The sequence below is a fragment of the Xenia sp. Carnegie-2017 genome, unplaced genomic scaffold, assembly GCF_021976095.1.
Source record: "Xenia sp. Carnegie-2017 unplaced genomic scaffold, XeniaSp_v1 HiC_scaffold_4, whole genome shotgun sequence".
Taxonomy (NCBI): domain Eukaryota; kingdom Metazoa; phylum Cnidaria; class Anthozoa; order Malacalcyonacea; family Xeniidae; genus Xenia; species Xenia sp. Carnegie-2017.
The window spans coordinates 6176410-6198548 of NW_025813504.1; the positions used below are offsets into that span (position 1 = coordinate 6176410).

General features: G+C 39.2%; 2 protein-coding genes and 1 long non-coding RNA gene across 6 annotated transcripts; 2 read left to right on the plus strand and 1 right to left on the minus strand.

Moving 5' to 3' along the window:
* Positions 1-1030: 1030 nt before the first annotated feature.
* Positions 1031-1947, plus strand: LOC124455465. Its single transcript, XM_047006097.1, has 2 exons — positions 1031-1470; positions 1614-1947. Exons 1-2 carry the CDS (start codon positions 1031-1033, stop codon positions 1945-1947), a joined length of 774 nt encoding a protein of 257 aa, XP_046862053.1.
* A 4859-nt stretch (positions 1948-6806) lies between these two features.
* Positions 6807-9639, plus strand: LOC124455704. Of its 4 annotated transcripts, none has more exons than XM_047006342.1 (4): positions 6807-6972; positions 7048-7105; positions 7916-8036; positions 8188-9639. In XM_047006342.1, the coding sequence occupies exon 4, from the start codon at positions 8436-8438 to the stop codon at positions 9468-9470; it is 1035 nt and encodes a 344-aa protein (XP_046862298.1). In that variant the 5' UTR covers positions 6807-6972; positions 7048-7105; positions 7916-8036; positions 8188-8435; the 3' UTR covers positions 9471-9639. The 4 variants fall into 4 exon arrangements, with proteins under 4 accessions (XP_046862298.1, XP_046862301.1, XP_046862297.1 ...); XM_047006345.1 differs by having other exon boundaries at positions 8188-8430; XM_047006341.1 differs by having other exon boundaries at positions 7916-9639.
* A 531-nt stretch (positions 9640-10170) lies between these two features.
* On the minus strand, positions 10171-20562 carry LOC124455705. Its single transcript, XR_006951993.1, has 3 exons — positions 20474-20562; positions 17600-17605; positions 10171-10181 (listed from the first exon to the last, which is right to left on the minus strand). It is a non-coding gene; the product is annotated as an uncharacterized LOC124455705 (long non-coding RNA).
* Between the last annotated feature and the right edge of the window lie 1577 nt (positions 20563-22139).

Consider the following 22139-nt stretch of genomic DNA (forward strand, 5'->3'; position numbering starts at 1 on the left):
GAGCAAGCGAACTGCAGGCTATGCTAATAGACAATTGCCCTTTGTCTGATGTGGCACAAGCTTATTTATGAGCGTAACTGTTTTCATGTTCGTTGAATTTCACAGCCTTTTTCCAGTTATCAAATCCAACTTCATAACTGCCAAACACTCCCTTTATCTTAGAGTGAGTACAACAAATTTCGCAAAAAGCCTTATTTTTTTCTCGATTGTACACTAGCCACTCATAATTTCGTAACCACTGACCTTGGAAATATCGACCATGCTTCACACTACTTTCCTTGTCTTCACTTGTAAAGTCTTTCTCATGTTTTACCCATGTCGTTTTCATGCATATCTTTTCTGTTTCACCAATCAGACTTTTCGGTTTGTACCATTTTTGTGTTTCACAGTCTGAGGCTTTTTCTACGGTGGCCCGTATCTGCAATTCACAAATTAATTTGTCAATGCACAAACATTCCCTTAAATTCAAAACAATATATTTGATACAAAAATAATGTGCTGAATGCAAAATGATTTTGTTTGCGATGCAAAACACGAACAATGCAAAACAAATTTGATCGCAATGCAAAACAAATTTGATCGCAATGCAAAAACAAATTTGATCGCAATGCAAAAACAAAGTTACCGCAACCCAGAATTTTGCACTGTAGTGTGGGCGGCAATATGTCGAATATTTAATAAAGTGGGACAGTGTATATTAGATTTCTTTCGAAAATATCTGCGTTGGTTTGTAATGTTTTGCTGCTTTTGTGGACATGGAATGGAGACGTCGTTTTCTTTTGCCCGAATTGCGGAAAGAAAAAATCCAATGGGACCTCTGAGCCTTCAAGCAGCTCTGTTAAATCACCTTGTGTGACTCACTCGACTGGGAACTCCCCCACTTCGTCGAACACGTCTTTATCTTGTACAAGTTTGTCTACTTTCATGAAGAACAAGGAGGCTGAACGACGGTCGCATTTTGAGCCCAAGAGGAAAAAGTCACGCTCTGCAACATCACGAAAAATACTGATGTTTTATAACAGTAGGTTTAATGGAATACGACCACGATGATTCATATACGCCAAGACGGGTTTTTGGTAAAACATTTCCTGTGAAGGTGACACCGGACATGGTGTATGATCAAGTTCTTAAAAGATCTTTGACCAAATGGGCTAACTATGATAGAACATTTTGCCCTGATAGAGGTTACGTACTTGTTTACCCAGATGGTCAATTGGCACGAACAATTCCTGGTGGGGACGAAGAATTCGTGATGGGCAAGTACAAAGAAGAACTTGGGAAAGCGTACTCAAGAATAAGTTTGTACCTTTGCCCTGTAGCACCAAAACAGAAAGTGAGAGCGAATGATGTACTCATCACTGATCTACTTACCGAAAACGACGATTTGGACCTCAATAGTGAATTACAAGAAGAAGTGCCAGAAAATTGTAATGGAAATTTGGCAGTATCTCCAGAATCCAGTGGAAATGGGTCTGGGAAGCTGCTGCAACATCCTATGCTTTGACGGACTTTTTGTAAGTGTAACATGTAATATGACTAAGTTTTTACTACTTTATTGTGTATAAAGCAATCACTGTTGGTTGTATTAAATCTATGAAATCTTTTGTTATTAGACCAGTTGGAGTTGATGAGAATGCTGCTGTAAAACAGGCCATACGTAATAGCTTGTCTATGCATGTCGATGTGGAAGATGCAGTTGGTGATGCTATCACTGACCCTGAAATTCTCACAAGTGATGGTTTCTTGAATGCAGTTAAAGAGCATGCAGCAAACAAAATTCAAGGAGACCCTCGAAACATTGTTGTTAGCCGATTAAGCATATGGCGAACTGCGCTACCATATTTTAGAAGGAAAGGCTTCCTTAGTTCTGCTGGCATTTTGAAAGTATCATTTGCTACATTTGAAGAGGAGGAAGATGCCGTAGATCAAGGTGGCCCAAGAAGATAATTCTTCCATCTACTTCTTGGAGCTATTGCACGAGACAGTGGAATAATGTGTAGTAAGTTATGAATTAAAGTTATTGACTTAGAAATGTTGTGTACTAAATTTCAAGTTTTGATTTCATTTCAGTGTGTAGCCTGGTTGTAGAGTGTGCCACTTTATTTTTATTGGCTAAATATAAATTTTCTGTAGGCATGCCAACAGGTTGTGTAATTCGCTGCAATGTTGGAGCCTTGAATCAAGGAACATTTTTGGCTGTTGGACACATGTTGGCTACACTTGTTGTGCAAGGTGGAGAATTGCCACGAATATTTAGCAAATCTGTTTGCCAATATATTGAGGCAGGGTTTGGCAGCTGTACACCAGATATAGACGAGCTACCTGACAAGAACATTAGAGATTCTCTTTTAAAGGTATCAAATGTTCGACATCACATGGCAGAAACCAATTTCCCAATTTTTATTGACACTTAAATTCTTTGAAACTCAATTTTGGCAACAATTGTTTTCATTATTACTATAGCTGAAAGCTGCAAAGGATCAAGGGGGTGTTGATTCTTTTTTGGCTGAGAGTGAGTGGAGATATGACATTGATGGATTGTCCCAAACCCTCCTAATTAAAGATAAGCTGATGTTCATTGAGGAGGTCACCAAATACTTCATCATCATAAAATGCAAACCAATGCTTGATCAGCTCATTGAAGGCCTCAATTATTATGATGTATGTGGTGTCGTATATTTAATTCAAAGTTTAGTTTAATTTTATTTTATTTGCCTGCCTCCATAATAGTGTTATAGTAGTAGCACTTTGGGGTATTATGTAAAACAAAGCAAAACAGAGAAACTAATGCTAGTCATGTATTATTGGTTAATACATTGAATAATATACACAGCAGATATTAGCACTGAATATTGCAATAGTATTAATTATTGATTTCTATATACTATAAGTAAAATGCCTTTCCTATTCAAAGGTTTTGCAACTGCTCCGTGCTAATAAAGGAATGGCAAACTATTTATTCCAGTACAATCCAGAGGAAAAGATGGATGGCAGCAAGCTGATAAAAATCATGAAACCTAATTTTTCTCCAATTGGTCACCATCGTAGAGAACCACAAGAAATAATAATGGCTAAATTTATCGCCTTCATCAAGTCCATGGAAGGTGAGTGACAATGTGATCTGTCCCAGATCGAAGCATCTGCTTTTGCAATGGCAGATTTAATAAGTGTCTTTTTCTGTATATTTCTGTGTCATATGATATGTACTACATATTACTATTTAATAGATGGAAGTTTTCTGGGAAACTTACATGATGAAGGAATCGAGTTGACAGAAGAAGAGGAGCGCTTTGCTTCTGAAGCAACTCCTAAGCATATTCTTCTATTTGCAACTGGTGCAACCAACGTACCTACTATTGGCTTTGTACCTAAACCAACAATCACATTTGTTCATGATGATGGCAAGATGATACCATCAGCTCAGACCTGTTCCAACTCATTGCATTTGTATGTGAACAAGAAGACACTAGATTGTAGCCTGGCCCATTGCTTGCTGACAGCTTTAATGAATGGAGGAATATTTAGTAAATTTTGAGGAAGAATAACAATGTGTCCCTTGTTTTGGGATTTAGTTAAACTTTTGCAAAGTTATGTTACAGACATTATTTACAAATGGTGTGCCAAAAAAAAAAAAAAAAAAAAATTTTTTTTTTCAAAAATCAAATTCAGCTTTGGGCAATTCCACGTAAGATATGGTACATTTCCAATGCTCTTCTCCAATGTGTTGGTTGAGACATACCAAGTTCATTTCCAATGGTGCAATAATATTCTTGAATAACATTTTCTTCCATGTACTCATGACAATATTGAGACATATCTTGAAATTGAGCATCAGTCACTTGCTTTGCATAATTTTGTGCACCATTGCATTCAGGAGAAAGTAAAGTTCATCTGGTCTTCCAGCAACTGTGTCAAACCTTGACTTACGGATGTAGTGGGAGTTCCAATTACGCTTGACGCTTGTTAGATCTTCTTGTAATAAATTGGCAAAGCAATACCACAAACATTCCTTGTCTAGATCACTTGATGTATTTAAATGCCCTGTCTCAATCATATCTTTAAAACAATTCATCCACCAGTTCGAGCGATTTTTTCGTAGAAATGCCCACCAAGATTCAATCCGCTGGTTTGACTGAGAGGAACCATACCGATGAGCATTGATACCTGCCATCTCATCATCCCCACTAGTTCTAAAATAAGCTTGCATTGCTGCCATTATGACATTTTCAGTCCCATTGTCTGTTCTCAACAATGTGGGGCATCCACCATACTTCTTAACAGCATCCAGGAAGTGTTGACTTGTAACAGCAGGATTGTTATTTGTTTTGCATACTTTAAGCCATAAAACTTTTCGGCTATATCCATCTATGCATCCATGCACTGGGAAGCCATATGGCTTAAGTTTGTCATAGCCATCAACATGCCAAGCATAATTGGGACCTGGGTTGTGGAAAGTTCTTCGCCTAAGGGTTTTGCCCTGCCTTTCCCTCACGCCATCAGGATCCAACTCATTAACAAAAACCCTGATCGTTTCCCTGGGCACTTGGTAACCTTCCCGTTGTAAGGTATGCCACACAGAGCGATAACCAGCTGAAGAACCTGGTCCATCAAGCTCGTGCTGTATTCGTTGTCGAATTAGACTTAAATCATACTCCTTGTTCCTTCGACGAAGACCAAGAGATCTTAGCTTGGTATTAAGTGTTCGTAAGGAGATGTTAATGCCGTGAAACTTGCCAAGGAATTGCATAATCTTCTCGTATGCAAAGCCTTCTCTGAAATAATGCGCGATTAGTTCGTCACACGTATCGTCTCCTCCAGGGATTTGTTCCTCCGCGTTTCGAAAGCCTTGTAAGTGATTTCCGCAAAATGGGCAATATTGGAATGTGACCTGAATATTTTGACCGCAAAATGGACAATACATTCCTGGTGAAATTCAGCAAAACATTACAAACCAACGCAGATATTTTCGAAAGAAATCTAATATACACTGTCCCACTCTATTAAATATTCGACATATTGCCGCCCACAGTAAAGTGCAAAATTCTGGTTGCGGTAACTTTGTTTTTGCATTGCGATCAAATTTGTTTTTGCATTGCGATCAAATTTGTTTTGCATTGCGATCAAATTTGTTTTGCATTGTTCGTGTTTTGCATCGCAAACAAAATCATTTTGCATTCAGCACATTATTTTTGTATCAAATATATTGTTTTTGAATTTAAGGGAATGTTTGTGCATTGACAAATTAATTTGTGAATTGCAGATACGGGCCACCGTATTTTTCAGTATTGACAGTTATTACAGTGTCAATTCCGCTTGTTGAAGCAGAATCAAAATCATGGCCTGTGTTTCCTTTTGCAAACAGCGATGTTATTTTAGATTGACCTGGTTTAGCCGCTGCTTTCGCTAATGCTTTTGCTGAATCTTTTTTACATCTTTCTGCTCTTGGCATTGCAGAAAAAGCGATAAGATGCAATAAATATCCCTTTGAAAATCATGAGTGTTTAGGTGACTGAGCCATTTATGCCAGCAGATGTTTACGCTATCTATTAGAGTTAATTATTTACATGTTATTTATACTATCGGTAATTACGTAAGTCGAGCTTTCCTTTACGTCATTAGCAGTACTCACTCTTTCATTGCGTTTCAAGTTCTCACGCGTTGCAACCAAAAAGAAGAACTAAACAAACAAAGAACTTACAAAACGTACTTAAAACAAAGAAATGTTAAAGGAAAACTAACATAGTTACGACAATTTTATTGCTAAGCTAAAAAGAATGCAATATACCACATTGGTTAAGTAGTCTTTATCTTGGATTAAAAACAATAAATTATCAACCTGTAGGGCACTTTTGCCCCCCCTGCCCACCTCCAGAAAAGGCAAGGGGGGCCGTTGCCCCCCTTGCCCCCCCAGTTCCGGCGTCCCTGCACAAGCACTTTCAACAGTTAATCAGTTCTGTGCTAACCCTAGCCAAAACCATTGGAATGCTGCCAAACGTATTTTACGTTACATTAAAGGTACGATTAACTACGGCATTTGCTTTGATGGACATAAGGAATCTGAAGTCAAATTAAGTGGATTTGTTGATGCTGTTGGGGATGTGATCCAAATAATCGAAAATCACATTCAGGATACCTATTTATGATTTGTGGTGGATTGGTAAGTTGGGAAAGCAAAAAGCAAAGTATTGTAGCTCTCTCATCTACTGAAGCTAAGTATGTTGCAGCATCACAAGCATGTCAAGAAGCAATATGGTTAAGAGGATTACTACATGATTTAAACTTCACTCAAAAGGAACCAACTATCATAAAAGAAGATAATCAAGGAGCAATAAGTTTGTCGAAAAATGAGAAATACCATCCAGAACGAAACACATTGACATAAAATATTATTTCATTCGCGACAAAGTATTGAAGAAAGAAATTACACTTGAGTATTATACGTCACAACAAATGGTTGCTGATATGTTAACGAAACCATTAGGAAAAACTGTATTTCAACGAAAGAGATCTAATATGGGAGTAACAAACATTTAAAGGAATAGAGATTAGTTTATATTTTTCGAAAGGGAGTGTTAAGATATGAACATCACGCGAAAAACGTAAACAACATACCATTGCATGCATAATTAAGTAACTATGACACATGTCAGATCAAGTGACATTGTGAACTTGTTATTGTAATATCGTTGTTAGCTTATACGTAAGTTGTTATTTTGTTCAACAATAAAAATCATAATATTTCACATGCTATCCGAACGTTATTGCCGAATCTCGAATAATTTAACAAACATAAACTTAACATTCATTCGTAGATTGTTTATTGCCGCTCTTCATTTCAATGAGAATGGAAATAAAGCTCAGAAAACGAAGAATGGTGGGCAAACAGAAGAGGCATTGATTGGAGAGTGGCTTATTCAAAGTCAAAAGAAGGACAAATGGTCATCAAATCAGTGAAAGTTGACAGCACTTATGGTTAGCACAGAAAAATAAACTTATCTTTTTCTCTATGCAATGCAAAGCCAACATAAATAATGATTTGCTTTTCAGGATATAATAAGGACTTGATGAAAGAAGTTTTGTACTGCAGACGCAAAGGCTCAAACATGTAAGGTTGTATCTCATTTTTATTTATGACAATATTACAATCGGCTTCTTCAGAAGAAGAACCATTCATTTTTGTTAAATAAACAGTAATAGCAAACTACCGAAAGCCGTGAAGCACTGCGTGCAAGTCGTAAAGCGATTTAAGAACGATGCTTGTTTATGTCAACTAATACGTCACTCTTTCCTAGTTCCCACACTTAAACAATCTCACGGCGTTTTAGCAATGGTCATCGAATATCGTGTTTTTACCGATTATTACCCTAAATATCTTTTGAAATATTTTGCGGACGACTTTGAAACTTGGTACGCCTTATTTTCACGCTATAGGCATTACAATAAAATGAAGTTGTCTTCTACCTTGCATGTGTCCTTTAACATTTTTTTGCTTATGTAAGTTCTTTGTTACTTTAATTATTTCTTCTCTTGGTGCAACGAGCGAAAACTTGAAACGCGATGAAAGAATGATCGATTACTGATAATGACGTAAAAGGAGAGATCCACTCATGTTTCACAATAATTCAAAAAAAAACCAATTTCAACACATGAAGGAAATATTAAAGTGACGTAATGTATTTTTTGCTATAAAATGAATGAAATGTAAAAATGTTGAATATTTGTAAACCACAGAGCAGTTGGTTCCTTGACACTAGGTGAAGACAGAGCAAAACTATAACGGCACTCAGCTGTTGGATGTGGGATTATTCATATATTCAGATATATTAATTAGATTCATTTCCGTAAAGGTATCGTTTACATGCATTATTGGATTTGTTTGGATTTGAAAAATTTTATATCATTCATATTTTTGCAGTCTACCTACAATGATGGCTTTACTAACGGCGCTAAATATTTGGTTCGTGGAAATACTTTTGTTAATTTTATGGCTTCTTCTGGCATTGAAGTTCTTGAGATTGCTTACTGCAGGAAAGAAGGTAAAAGACAAAAATTGTAGACGGTTGGATTTCTTAGAGCAATTTGTTGAAATCTTGGCGCATTCACTTGATGGCCATAGCAATATGTCATGTTTTGTATCACTAACATCAAAAGAAAGCTTATCCTTTCAACATGTTCACGATGCTTTAGTATTGTTAGTAAAACGTCAACCAATGTTACGAGCAGTCGTATCGACGAAAGCCGATGGAGAAAAATATTTTGAGATTAAAAGCCCAGAAGAGACTATTCCACTATTTGACATCACCACGTCGGATACTAAGATTTCTGATTGAAAGATATAATGTTCGAGCACACTTCAACTATACATAAAGGCCTTTTCCATGGAAAGCTGTTATACTTAAGGAAGAATTTGATTCAATAACAAAGAGTATTCTAATATGATAATGTTTACCGTGAAGCATTCGTGTTTTGATGGTGTTTCTTCCGTTAAATTTGTAAAACAGTTCCTGAATAACATGAACGAGATAGCAAGTGGTGTAAGCAATGTCGACAAGGATATAACAAGTCTCGAACTCTTACCTAGCGCACGACTTGGTAATACAAAAAGAATCGGTCATTCCTTGTTTCGGTTCGTTGTTTCATATTGTGGACTTCGTCCGATACTGGAATTTCTTTTGGCAAAACTGATTGCTTATGTTGTTAAAAAGAAACCAATCAATCCTTATTACCAAAAGTACCCACCTCTACCACCTGATGACATCCCTGTAGAAAAACTTCAACGGACAAATTTGAGAATATTTACTAAGAAAGAAACCAAGTCAATTATTGACTCCTGCAAAGCCAACGGTTGTACAGTAACTGGGGCAATAACGGCTGCTGCACATTTGGCATTCTACGAATTATTAAATGAAAAGAATAAGGAGAAAACAAGCTTAGAGACATTAATTCCTTTCAATAATCGTTTGCTTGGTAACCCAAAAGCCCCAGAAGACTACCTCTGCTACTTTGTTTATTTTGCAGCTTATTACTTGAAGTATAGTAAAACTGATCCTGATGACTTTTGGATGATGGCTAAAGAAAGTACAGCCCAAATAAAACAGGTTGTGAAAAATGAATCATTTGTCAAGGAAATGTCGTTATTAGGTGTTCTTAATCCAAACTTGCTTATAAATATCTATTACGAGAGAAATGCTTACTTAAAAGCCATAAGCAATGTTATATCCAGTTATGGCGTCTTCAATTTTTCACATAATCACGACATTCCAATGACGTACACCTTAAATGATTGCTTTGTACTTCCCATTGTCCATCGTATCAATTCTGTGTTTACCCATTTTGTGTATACAATTAATGGAAAATTGACATGGTTGGTAATAACGGATAAAACCATTCCAGATGCGCATGCTCAACAATTCAGTGAATCCTGCTTTAATAGAGTGCTCGCCAAGAGTTGTGGTACAAAGAAAGAATAAATTCGTGTGATAACATAAAAGTGCATGACGTATCGTAATCATTTGATTGTAAAATGTAAAACTGTTAATTGTTGACAGATTTTTACCAGATGCTGTGTCCTTTTGCATGGGTTTCCAAATGACTCGGATTACAATACTGTTTACTTTTAAATTATGAATTATGGCCTTCTTATGCGTTGTTACTGGTTATATATTTTTGGCCATTTACTAGCATAAAAAAATGCGAAGTGATTTAGGTGTTCAACATTGTGGATTTATTCTGACATGAGGGAAATATGAGGTCTTAATTGTATTCTTTTCTTTTGAAGAATACGTTGCATTATAGTATATAGCCAAACCAAACTCCACTTTCATCGCTCAATTACATGAGCCAGGTACCCGGGATTCCGGTATCCGGATGTATTACTTTTAATTTTGGAGGGTGGAATCATTGCATTCACATCAAAATAATGCAATATAGCCACAAAGGATAATTTGCATATTTTAATGCATGCATGCAATGCAAGTATAAATTAGTTTATTTGTATATTATTTCCGGTTTGTATCAAGTAGATTTGGGACTTTCGATCATTCATGTTTTTGTTTTGGTACTAGGAGTATCATAATTTTGATACGAAATACAGACATTTTTTGCAAACTTCTCTTAGCTCAGTACAGTAGCAGCAAACACCTATTATAAAATATTTCTACTAAATATTTTCAGTGTACATGCTTGTGTATTACCAAGGGTGTAACAACCAAGTACTGTCGAGGGAGGGGGGGGGGTGTAACTTGACTATCATCTTAGCGAAAAGGAATTTTAAGTTTTATGTATAGTTATAGTCATGTTGGTTTAAACTGTAGTTTTACAAGTTGGCCAAATAAGTTCAAATTAATCTCATTTAATTCTTTTCAAACACCATTGATCACGAGTTTTCATAGATAGTGAAAAATGGTTTGTTGCAATCTGCATTTAAAATTTTTACACAAGCTCTCTTTTAAATCATGGAAACAAAAAGTTTTCATTACCAATGCATAAAAAAGTTTTCATTACCAATGAGTCAGCCAAACGCAAGCTTTTTTTATCGATAGTTTCCCTATGGCGTAAAGAGCGTGGTATGGTTTGAAGAGATTGCTTATCCAAGGGTATATTGATCATACCCATGATTAAGATCTCGTTTACTAAAAATACAGCGTGCGTAACTTTTTAACTCTTCGGTGGAATCTTCTGTTGTAGGGGCTTGAAGCTGTCTACTGTACTGCTGCGCATCGTAGGCTTAATTACAAATCTTTTCCTTCGGGTTTTTCAGTCTGGGTTCAACTACCAATGATGTGAGCACCATGCAGCGCTGTTTTAAGCGTTGTTGCAATGGTTCCTTTAAATAGTAAGGAAGTCCTCAAGATTTGAAGCTATTTTTTCATTTCCTCTTTTATTGGGACAAATATCTGTATTTTTTGTCATTCATTGCTTTCCAATGCCACTAAATCGCTGTTGATATACGTATGTATAATATTTTCAAGATCAATTAGAGTTACATCGCTTAGCATAGAGTCGAAACAACGATGTCGATTGAGCGTCGGTATTTCGACGTGGAAAGAACGTGGAAATTACGTCTCGACGTAATTTCGACTCGATTTTGAACTTGCCGAATATAAAATATAGAAAAATGGGCAAAGAACAATAAAATGTTATTAAATCTTTCCAAAATGTGGGAAATGGCAATGAAGCGACAATCACCAGAACCACTTTTAAGCCTTATTGGTTTGATTAAACAAAAGAAAATATCTAAAACTACTTAGCATAATATTTCAAGATGATCCTAATAGTTGGGATCTTCAAACTGATACCATGCTCTCTAAAGGTGTAAGTCGCATGCACATTGTTCGTGTTTATAGGTCGTATGGCTATTGCAGGAATTATTTTCACAAATTATTTGAAACATTGATTTTATCACTATTTTATTACTCTATCGAGGTCTGGGGATCCGCTTTACTTATGAGTTGAAAGTATTATTAGGTTTTTTAGACGTGCTTACCGATATGGATGTGTTTCAAAATGTACAATATTTGAAAACTTATAAAAGAGCGAGATAAATCCTTGTTGGAAAGAACAGTCTATGATCCCAAAGATATTTTGTAACTAATCTCTAAGGTAAATTTGCCTTAAAAATGAAACTGCAAAGTATTTATTGCATCGAAACGATAAAGATGAATTCGAAGACCTACCTATCTCCTATTACCTCTAATGTAAGAGATTTCAGCACAATCCAAAAGTATCTAAAAAACATTCAAAAGCAGGCTTATGAAGCAAACATGCTGTATGTCAACTTTTTTTAGATGTGAAAGCTGCAATTAACGCGTTTAAATTTTTCTGGAAAATTCCAAGAAAATTTCAGAAGGTTGTTATCTACCTGGGCGACATTCATTTTCTTAAAGAAAGTTTTGAAATGTTCAATTTTAAATTTACCAATCTATTGCAAAATATTTTCCTTTAACAAAAAAATAGTGCACTAACAGAGCTAACGAAGTAGAACAAAGTTTGCTCAGATCATTTTGCTGATAGCATGAAGAGCATATCAGGAAGTAAAATATATCTGAAAGATGGTGCAGTGCCAACATTGAGTATTATATCAAAACAAGAAGAGATAAATTTTTTTAGCATAGGCATCTGAAACTGTTGTGCGTGATTTTATTATCCAAGTTAATTTTCCATTATATACAGGAAATGTGCAAACAGAGAATTTTCGATAGCCATAATAGGAAATATGTAAGTGTTTTTCAAGGTTTGGACCTTCCTGCTTATGATCAAATTGAAGACGCCATAACTGGAGATACAATACAGGTGGCTCTTAAAAAGGAATCTTCATCGCAATCAATCTTCCTCATCATTTTTGGCTCGAAAGCACTAAATAACGACATTTCTTCCACAAAATCTCTTTTTATCAAAATCTCTTTTAATAGAGCTGTGCTTTGTTTAGCCATCATCCAACGGTTTTCTGGATTAGCATGTGAATACTTGAAGCAATGATATTGAAAATAAGCAACAAAAGTGCCAGGTAGTCATCTGCAGCTTTTGGGTCACATAAAGAACGATTGTTAATGGCAAGCATTGTTTCTCTGTTTTTTAGGGTTCATAATTCTCGTTTAATAAATCGTAGAATGCAAAATGAATGGTAGCTGTTATTGCTCCAGTTACTCTACAACCGTTGGCTTTGCATGCGTCAACTATTGACTTGGTTTCTTGCTCTGTAAATGTTCTTAAATGTATCCGCTGACGTTTTTCTGGAGTAATGTCATCACATTGTAGAGGTGGTTGCTTTTGGTAGTATGGATTGATTTGTTTCTTTGTAAAATAAGACATCATTTTTTCTAAACGAAATTCCAATCCTGGACGAAGCCCAAAATGTGAAGCAAAGAAGTGAAGCAATGAATCGCCGATTCTATTTCTATTACCATTTTGTGTGCTGTAGGTAATTGTTCGAGACTTGTTATATCTTTGTCCACATTGGTGACACTACTGGATACCTCATTCAAGTTATTCAGAAATTGATGAACAAATTAAATGTAAGCAATATCATCATAACACGGCTATTTCAATGCAAGCATTATCATAATTGAATATTCTTGCGATGTTTTAATTCGAAGTCTTCAATAAGTATAACAGCTTCCATGGCAAAAAGCTTTTATGCAAGGTAGAGGTGTACTTGACCACTGTATCTTTCCAATCGGTTATTTTAACATTAGACTTTGTGATATTAAAGATGTGAATAGCATCTTCGACATTTCTGATATCAAAATATCGTTCTCCGTCGTTGTTTATCGACACCACTGCTTGTAACATTGGTTGACGTTTAACTAACAAAACTAAAGCATCGTGAACATGTTGAAAAGATAAACTTTCTTTTGATGTTAATGTTATACAACACGATATATTTCCATGGCCATTGAATGAATTCGACATTAATTCTGCTAACGTCTCCAAAAATTCCAATTGCCTGCTGTTTTGATTTTCAATCACGATTGTTCTTGAGGTAAAACAATTCCAAGGCCTTCCATATCAAAATAAAACTGAGAGTCAGCACAATTATTTGCCCAAACCAACTATTTACACGAAATCTAGAAAAACTATCTTTACATTAAGGCTTCTGAATGAGAAGTAATGGTTTTACCGTTTGATCTCTGAAATTTATTGTGGTGAGCACTAAATATTTGCATAGCACAAAGGAATTTATTTCGATGGGCTTAAAATGACATGACGTCATTTTCTCCCAATTCGGGAAATGATGATATTTCACAATGGTATAGAGTATAGACAAATGTCAAAGCTTTTTAATTGGAATGTATTAACTTGCTAATTTACGTCCGAAGAAATTGTCAGCGTTTGGAAGAAAGCCTCACAAAATTGTATCTTTTTTACAAAAATTGTCAATTGAATTAAGATACTAAAAGTAATTATTTTAGGAAGTCAGGAAAGGAATTTGAATATGAAAAAAAAATTTAGACATGTATTTTGTGTTCCATCAAACTTCTAGTGTGTGGTTGCTAGTAGAGAGTAAAGTTTTTGTTCAGACATGACTTGCACTTGTTTATTGAGGATCTTGTTGTATGGGCCCTGTCTAGACGTATCCGGATAGATTTAAAAACGCAAAAATATTGTTATGGTTTTTAAAACTTCTGCGTCCACCCGTACTCGTTTCCCGATCGTTTTTGCCCGTCCACACGTATCCGAATAAATTTGATAACGCTGATAAAATTACATCTGAGCATGCGCAGATGCAAGATGAGATTTCTTGAAGATTTTTTTCAGTATGTATTTTTAAAATTCTTTATGTTTTGAACATTGATTCTGTAGAACAGTGAGTAAGATTGATTTCTTTTTATTTCAGAGCGGTCGTTGCTACTTTTTTCAACTAAAAATGTTTTATTTCAATAAAATTTATTAAGAATATCAACGTCTCATGTTCTAATTTGTTCTTTTTTTCTGTCAAAAATATTTTTCTCCAATCATTGCAAGTGTACTTGATAAGTTCTAGCCCAATTACTATCGGAGTCATGTCTTGTAAACTATCGAAGAAGGATTTCATGACTTCTTCCTCATCAATTTCTGATACTGCATCATCAAAATATATCGATACCCTTTCATCCTTCGGCATCATCAAACATTCATGTCGCCTTTGAGATGAGTGATAAACGCGACAGCCGTCACAGTCTTTTGCCGCAAGTTCGCATATTTTAAAACCATCTTCAGTAGCATAGCACTTTAACAATTTTTTTTGTATATTGCTTTGCCGCTCATCTGAAACATTGCTCTCATCTTTAAATTCGAAGGAAGATCCCTTTACTTTCTTTGCTTGCTCAATGTCTACTTTTAAAGCCATTTTCGTTTTAGTTATACAAAAATTACCAAATAACTTTAACTCAATAAAATTGTAACGTGTTCTCCTTTTTTATATTTGCAAAGGAAACAAAAAAACGGATCTAATATTGCTTTAAGAATAGAAAACAATTGACAATTTTAATAAAGTTTTATCGTGTTTCATTTAAACATGTCATCCAGTAGCAACTTTCGTTCATTTTACGTGGTTTCCAGTTTACACTCGCGCGCCCTGCTTACTTTCTAGGACTGGAAACCTGGAGGACACGGGTAAGAGCTCCATTTACTTCCGTGACCATACCTGCACCATAACTACTCACCATCTGTTTACAAACAGTCAAACACATACAAGCATGAAGTAAGGTATAAGTTGACGACATTGACCGGTCTACTAAAGAATGCCGTTTGATTATCACTTTTAAAATGTTAAAATGTCATAAAATAACTTGAATGTTACAGCCAAAATATTCGTTTCTCCACCGTCGATTTTCTTTATTTTGATGTGTGTGTACTGTGTTTTCACGCAATGCTGAAGCATTATTTTAACATGATATGCTGTCGGTATCGTAATTGTTTTCTTCATTTGTTATCGTTCATTTAAACAGTATTGAAAATCAGGAGGGAGTGAATATTGAAAAATGTTTTAAAGTGGAAGTTTTGACCACCAAAATCCACCATTACCGCCATGTTTTTGACCACAGGCTCCAGGCCACTTTTCCCTTCCAGGTCTTATAGAACTCAATGGTGAATGCACGTTGTTGCACAAATTTCTCATCATTCTATCCCTAACCCTGACAATAGTTTATATATATATATAGGAAGTTTTGTTTATTTGAATCTGCGTAAGTACAGTGCTCGATGCCTAAGAGCAGAGCGTAAATATTGATAAGAAAAAGAAAATACACAAAAACTACAATTTCATCCCGACAAGCCTGTTTCGTGATTTCTCACTCTTCAGGGGATAATATTAAATGAATACAAAAGCATGTGCAAGATTATATATACAAGAGGAAGTTAGGGTAAAAAATTAAGATAGAATCCTGTGTCGAGTCTTAAATTCGTTTTCTGTAAGTCGGATGTATGTCTCAGTTGTGTTAGTGTCCAAACGTTTAGCAGTTGCTTGGTAGATGACAGATGATTGTAGGCAGTTTCAGTTAAGTGGGCAGTTTTGATTTTGTCGGCAGTTGCATGTTTTTGTTTTTATATTTTTGTCATTGATGGTGTCATTAGTATTGTCAGGTATAGGGGCTCTGAGGAGGGGTAGTACCTTTGGTGTCTGGCTGCTGCACTCTACCTGGTAGGGTGGACGGGCATCATTGGTCCCCACTCATCCCTAAATCTCTCACATGTGGCTCCAAGCGCCATGCCCCGGTACACTGTCTCAGCAGGCGCGCTAAACCTTGCGAGGGGGTGGTGTTTACACTGCACCACTGGGCGGACGAGCAGCGACAGGCAGCCAACGGCCAGGGAGGAGGGTCCACAGAAGTGACCCAACGACCAAGTGTAGCAGAAGGAAACCTGCTTCAAACCCATGAAGTGTCCAGGCGTGCTGGAATCTTGGAGCGTGAAGACCCTGGGTCAACGGACGCCCGAGCATCCAGCAGCCATGTTCCACCCATGGATAAATGGTCCCACTGCCTTGTGGGCATCTTTGGGAGAAGAAAAGCTAAGGAGTAGACCTGACAGAAATCCGGAGTGGGGCCCCTAAGGCAGTCTGCTTACATACCAAGTCATCTTTCTGGCAGCACCTGCAGCCGAAGCGATTCCAAACTATAGCACTATGTGTTCCTTTGGACTACATCGTCTAGGCCGAGAGGGGAGTCTTCGAGTTTGGGCAGAGCAGGACTTCCATACTACATGCTCAGGAATCAGTACGCCACACCCCATACACTGAAACGAAGCCCTGGGGCGATGGGCAAGTGGTGACGGTGGCAGGCACAGGATGGTGCTGGGAGCTGCTAGCCACAAACCTGCACTCAGGCGGCCAAGGCGTATATTCGGTCGTTCTTCTCCCACTGAGGCAAGGGCGGAGTCCGGTAGCAACCTTGGTGACGGAGCAGCCCTATTTAGGGATAGCACTGCTACCCCCCCTGTGGGAGGGGTCTAGAAAAGGTGACCCAAACAAAGCTTGCCTCCTCACTCCCTGCCAGCATACCGCAGCTGGCTGGGCATCCAATCACGTGGTCGAATCCAAAACAACAAACGAAACTCCAGCAGAAAAGCACGGAAAACTTTGCAGTTTGCAGCATGGAATGTAAGAACTTTGATGGACACCAAGAACAGCAAGAGACCAGAACGAATGACAGCAATTGTTGGCCACGAACTGTCGCGATATAACATCGACATCACCGCCTTGAGCGAGACCAGACTTGCGGAAACAGGTGAACTGACAGAGGTTGGTGCTGGATACACGTTTTACTGGAGTGGCAAGGGGAAGGACGAGCCTAGAGAGGCTGGCGTGGGCTTTGCCATCCGTACAGCTCTTGTCAGCAAGCTTGAAACAGTCCCGAAGGGAATCAGCGATAGACTCATGATCCTGCGCATCCCGCTGGCTGGCATCACCCACCTGACAGTCATCAGTGCCTACGCCCCAACGATGATGTATGCTGATGAGGAGAAGGAAGCTTTCTACCAGCTTCTCAGCGACACCCTCCACGCGACTCCGGGAGATGACAAGGTACTCCTGTTAGGCGACTTCAACGCCCGCGTTGGGAGAGACAACACTGCATGGCCATCCGCAATGGGTCCCCACGGCATGGGAAAGGTGAACTCCAACGGACTCCTTCTGCTGACTCTGTGCTCCAAGGAAGAGCTGACCATCACCAACACGCTCTTAGAACATCCAGAGACCCACAAAGCCACCTGGATGCACCCCCGCTCTAAACACTGGCACCTGATTGACTTTGTCATCACGAGACGCTGCGACATCAGCGACATCCTGGTAACCCTAGCAATGAGAGGAGCAGACTGCTGGTCAGATCATGTTATGCTGCGTTGCAAAGCATCCTTCAGGATTGCAGACAAGCACAGGAAACAACCCAGCAGCGTGAAGAAAAAGCTTGATGTGAACAAGCTGGAACAGCCCGCAAGTTCAACAAGCTCTCAGTGACGCCCTTTCCCAGAACCTGCAACAGGCAGCACATGCTGAAGGCAGTCCCGACTCAGAGTGGGCAATATTCAGAGACACAGTCTACAGCACTGCCGAAACGGTCCTTGGGCACCCCAAGAAAAAGCATCAAGACTGGTTTGATGACAACAACCAGGAGATTCTCGACCTCCTGGCAAGGAAAAGAGCAGCCCATGCAGCCTGGCTGAGTGACAAGTCCTCAGTGCCTAAGCACGAACACTTCAAGAAGCTGAGAAGTGAGGCCCAGGTCAAGATCAGACAGATGAAGGATGCTTTGTGGGAGGCAAAAGCAAAAGAACTCCAGAGCTATGCCGATCAACACGCCACGAAGCTTTTCTTTAGCGGCCTGAAGTCAGTTTATGGACCTTCCCCCAGCACCATGACCCCAGTTCGAGCGGCTGATGGGATCCTGCTAACAGACAAGGCGCTTATCCTTGAGCGTCGGACAGCCCACTTCAGCTAGCTACTAAACAGGCCATCCTCCATTGACGAGCAGACACTCCAAGACCTGCCACAGCGACCTCTGATTCCCACCCTCGATGAGATACCAACGAGAAAGGAGACACTGAAGGCCATCAGCCAGCTTCAGACTGGTAAAGCTCCAGGGCCAGACGGAATCTTTCCTGAAATCTACAAGGTGGGAGGTGAGGCTATCGTTGACCGGCTGATCGGTCTGTTTCAAAACTTTTGCGAGAAGGGAGAGCTGCCTCAAGACTTCAAAGACGCCAACATCATACACCTGTATAAGAACAAGGGCGAGAAGGCTGCTTGCGACAATCACAGAGGCATCTCCCTCCTCAGCATTGCAGGGAAAATCCTGGCACGTGTCCTGCTGAACAGGATTACCGAACACCTAGTGGACAGCGTTGTCTCAGAGAGCCAGTGTGGCTTCAGGCAGAATAGAGGTACGCTGGACATGATATTTGCAGTCAGGCAACTGCAGGAAAAGTGCATCGAGCAGAATCAAGACCTCTACCTGCTCTTTATTGACCTGACCAAGGCCTTCGACACCGTCAGCAGACCCGGCCTCTGGCCCATCCTGTCTAAACTAGGTTTGCCCCCCCCCCAAGTTCGTCAGAGCTGTTCGGTCTTTCCATGATGGCATGATGGCCAGGGTGGTCGTAAATGGGGATGTCTCCGAGCCCTTCCCCGTCACCAACGGAGTCAAGCAGGGCTGCGTCCTGGCTCCCACACTCTTCAGCCTGCTGTTCGCCGAGATGCTGTCAGCTGCACTAACCCAAACCAGCGCCGGCATCAGGATCAGATACAGGACAGATGGACGTTTTTTCGACCTACGTCGTCTGAAGGCCAAGACCAAAGTGCGTGAAGCCCTGGTCCGCGACTTCCTCTTTGCTGACGACTGTGCGCTTGGCGCCCACTCTAAAGAAGACTTGCAATGCCTGGCAGAATGTTTCTCCACCGCTGCTAAAGCCTTTGGTCTGACAATCAGCGTCAAGAAGACTGAGGTCATGTACCAAGCAGCCCCTAGTGCTAGCAAGCCAGAACCAGTCGTTGAGATTGACGGTGCTCAGCTGAAGAATGTGGAGGACTTCACCTACCTAGGTAGTTGCCTCTCCTCGTCTGGGACACTGTACAGGGAAATTTCCTGTCGACTGGCAAAGGCTAGCAGCGCCTTTGGACGCCTTTGGACAAGAGTGTGGCACGAGCGGGGCATCACGCAGAAAACGAAAGTCGCAGTCTACAGAGCTGTGGTACTGACATCGCTCCTATACGGCTGTGAAACGTGGACCTGCTATCGCCGCCACATCAAAAAACTGGACCAGTTTCATCTCCGCTGTTTGCGCAGACTCCTGGGTATCCACTGGGAGGACCGTGTGACCAACCAAGAGGTCCTTCGCTGTGCCGCCCTGCCTGGAATCGAGGCCTTGATCATGCAGTCCCAGTTGAGATGGTCAGGCCACGTGATGCGTATGGAAGACAGCCGTCTTCCTAAGCAGCTCTTCTGTTCTGCACTGGCCAGCGCACAAGAAAGCAGGGAGGCCAGATCAAGCGCTACAAAGACTCCCTGAAGCAGTCCCTGAGGGCCTGCAACATCCCCGTCGATGGTTGGGAAGGACTGGCTGCCAACCGTACTGCCTGGAGGCAGTCTACACTGTACGGGGTCAAGGCCTTCGAGGACCGTCGACTTGAGCAGCTTGATGCCAAACGCCAGGCCAGGAAGGACAGGAGAGCAAACCCTGCTGCTGCCGTAGCCTACCCGGTGTGTGGAAGAATCTGTGCATCGGACTTCGGGCTACGCTCACATATGAGGCGCCACTGACGTCATCCTCGCTTCGCGACGGACTTCCATAATAATAATAGTATTGTCAGGTTCTCTCAATATGCGTTATAAATATATAATGGGTTTTGTGATAGAAACTATCGCAAACAAAATCGCACGGAAATAGAGTGCTCAATGCCACGGCAGAGCGGTATAATTGAAAATAAATAAACTATTATTATCGAATTTAGTATGGCAGTTGTTTAACTTGCCACACTCGTCAGGAGAATAAATTTGAAAACTCTTGACGAGTGTGGCAAGTTAAACAACTGCCATACGAAACAGTTCTGTAGGGAATAAATTTCGATGAAGTAATTCGTGGTTTATTTTATTTTCATTATATATATATATATATATATAACCGTACGTCCTGTGTCCCAAGTGCAGGAGTCACCATTTTACTATGGTGATAGCCGGGAGGGCACATTGTTATACACTTTGTATATATATATATATATATACATTGTACATACACTTTGTATATTACGCTCACTGCGCGTGCGTAGTTTGAGCACTGTCGGATTGTGTAGAGTCTCATATGGAGACGTTCACCGTGTTCGCGATATGCAAAGCTCACCTTTATAGATTTGAGCACTGTGGTGATTCTATAATACAATCCATGCGATGTGTAACTGTACATCCTGTGTCCCAAGTGCAGGAGTCACCATTTTAATATGGTGATAGCCGGGAGGGCACATTGTATATACACTTTGTATATATATTTATATACATAAAAGATAAAAGTTTCTCCGGTTTTAAGTGATTTTTTATTGAGCTTTCGACTCGTTGCTTCGAGCCTTCATCAGAATGAGGATATTTATTTACACGTGCTTTTAGCTTGGAGACGTTTAGAGCGTTTAATTAGATTAGTGGGTGGATCAATGTGATTGGATGGGGTGAAATGCGTATTTAAAATGCTCAATAAAAAATCACTTAAAATCCGGAGAAACTTTTATCATTTATAGAAATGCCTGATTACAAATTTTCAAACTTATATATTATATATATATATATAAGTTTCAAGATTGGTAATCCAGGCATATTTAATGAATAAAAATATGAAACACAAAGGTGTATATTTGCAACACGTCGAAACACAATATCAGTCACAAACAACACACATCTCAGACTATGAAATGTGATGATGTAAGATGTTACCAGGCAACAAGATGAACACATTGTGGAATAAGGCTCAGTACGAAGTACTGTCTGTTAGTGTCGACTCGTCCTGAATACTCATATGTAAATATAAAAGTACGTTAGAAACTCTCGTTCACAAGAATTTAAAATGACTAATGATTAAAGAAATTTTGTGGAAATATTTACTCATGCTGAGCATGAACCTCATGTAAATCAAGCTGGTGGAGTATTATTACAACAAGAATTCTGAAATAAGAGACAAGGACTGACAGTGCACTTTTCTTTACTTGCGTTGGAATTTTCTTCACCTTCAATTTTAATCCTTTATGTCACAGTCATTCTAAGACCGTCTGTTCTGCTGTTGAATTTAAACAAAATCATTTCATTATAGAATGTTTTAACCATTAGTCTATCATGTTGGGGGGAAATCCTATTAAGAGCAAAGAATTTGTGTTAATTTCATGCCTTGATGAGCATCGGATCAGTACGATGTACTCCCTCGACATCGGCGTTTGACGTCGCATGTATCACATGGGAACACTCAACATACTGCGCCTTTCACTTTTACGTACATGCACTTTCAAAACGGACGTTATGGTATGGCAAGCCAAAGTGGACAAAAGTGTATTGAGTTTTAAAAATTGATAGTTCAGTGTAAAAATAAGGAAATTGATAGTCGAGAAAAAGAAATCGCATGTTGAGAAAAAGAAATTGCATGTCAAGAAAAAGAAATCGCATGTCGAGATTCGAGAAAAAGAAATCGTATGT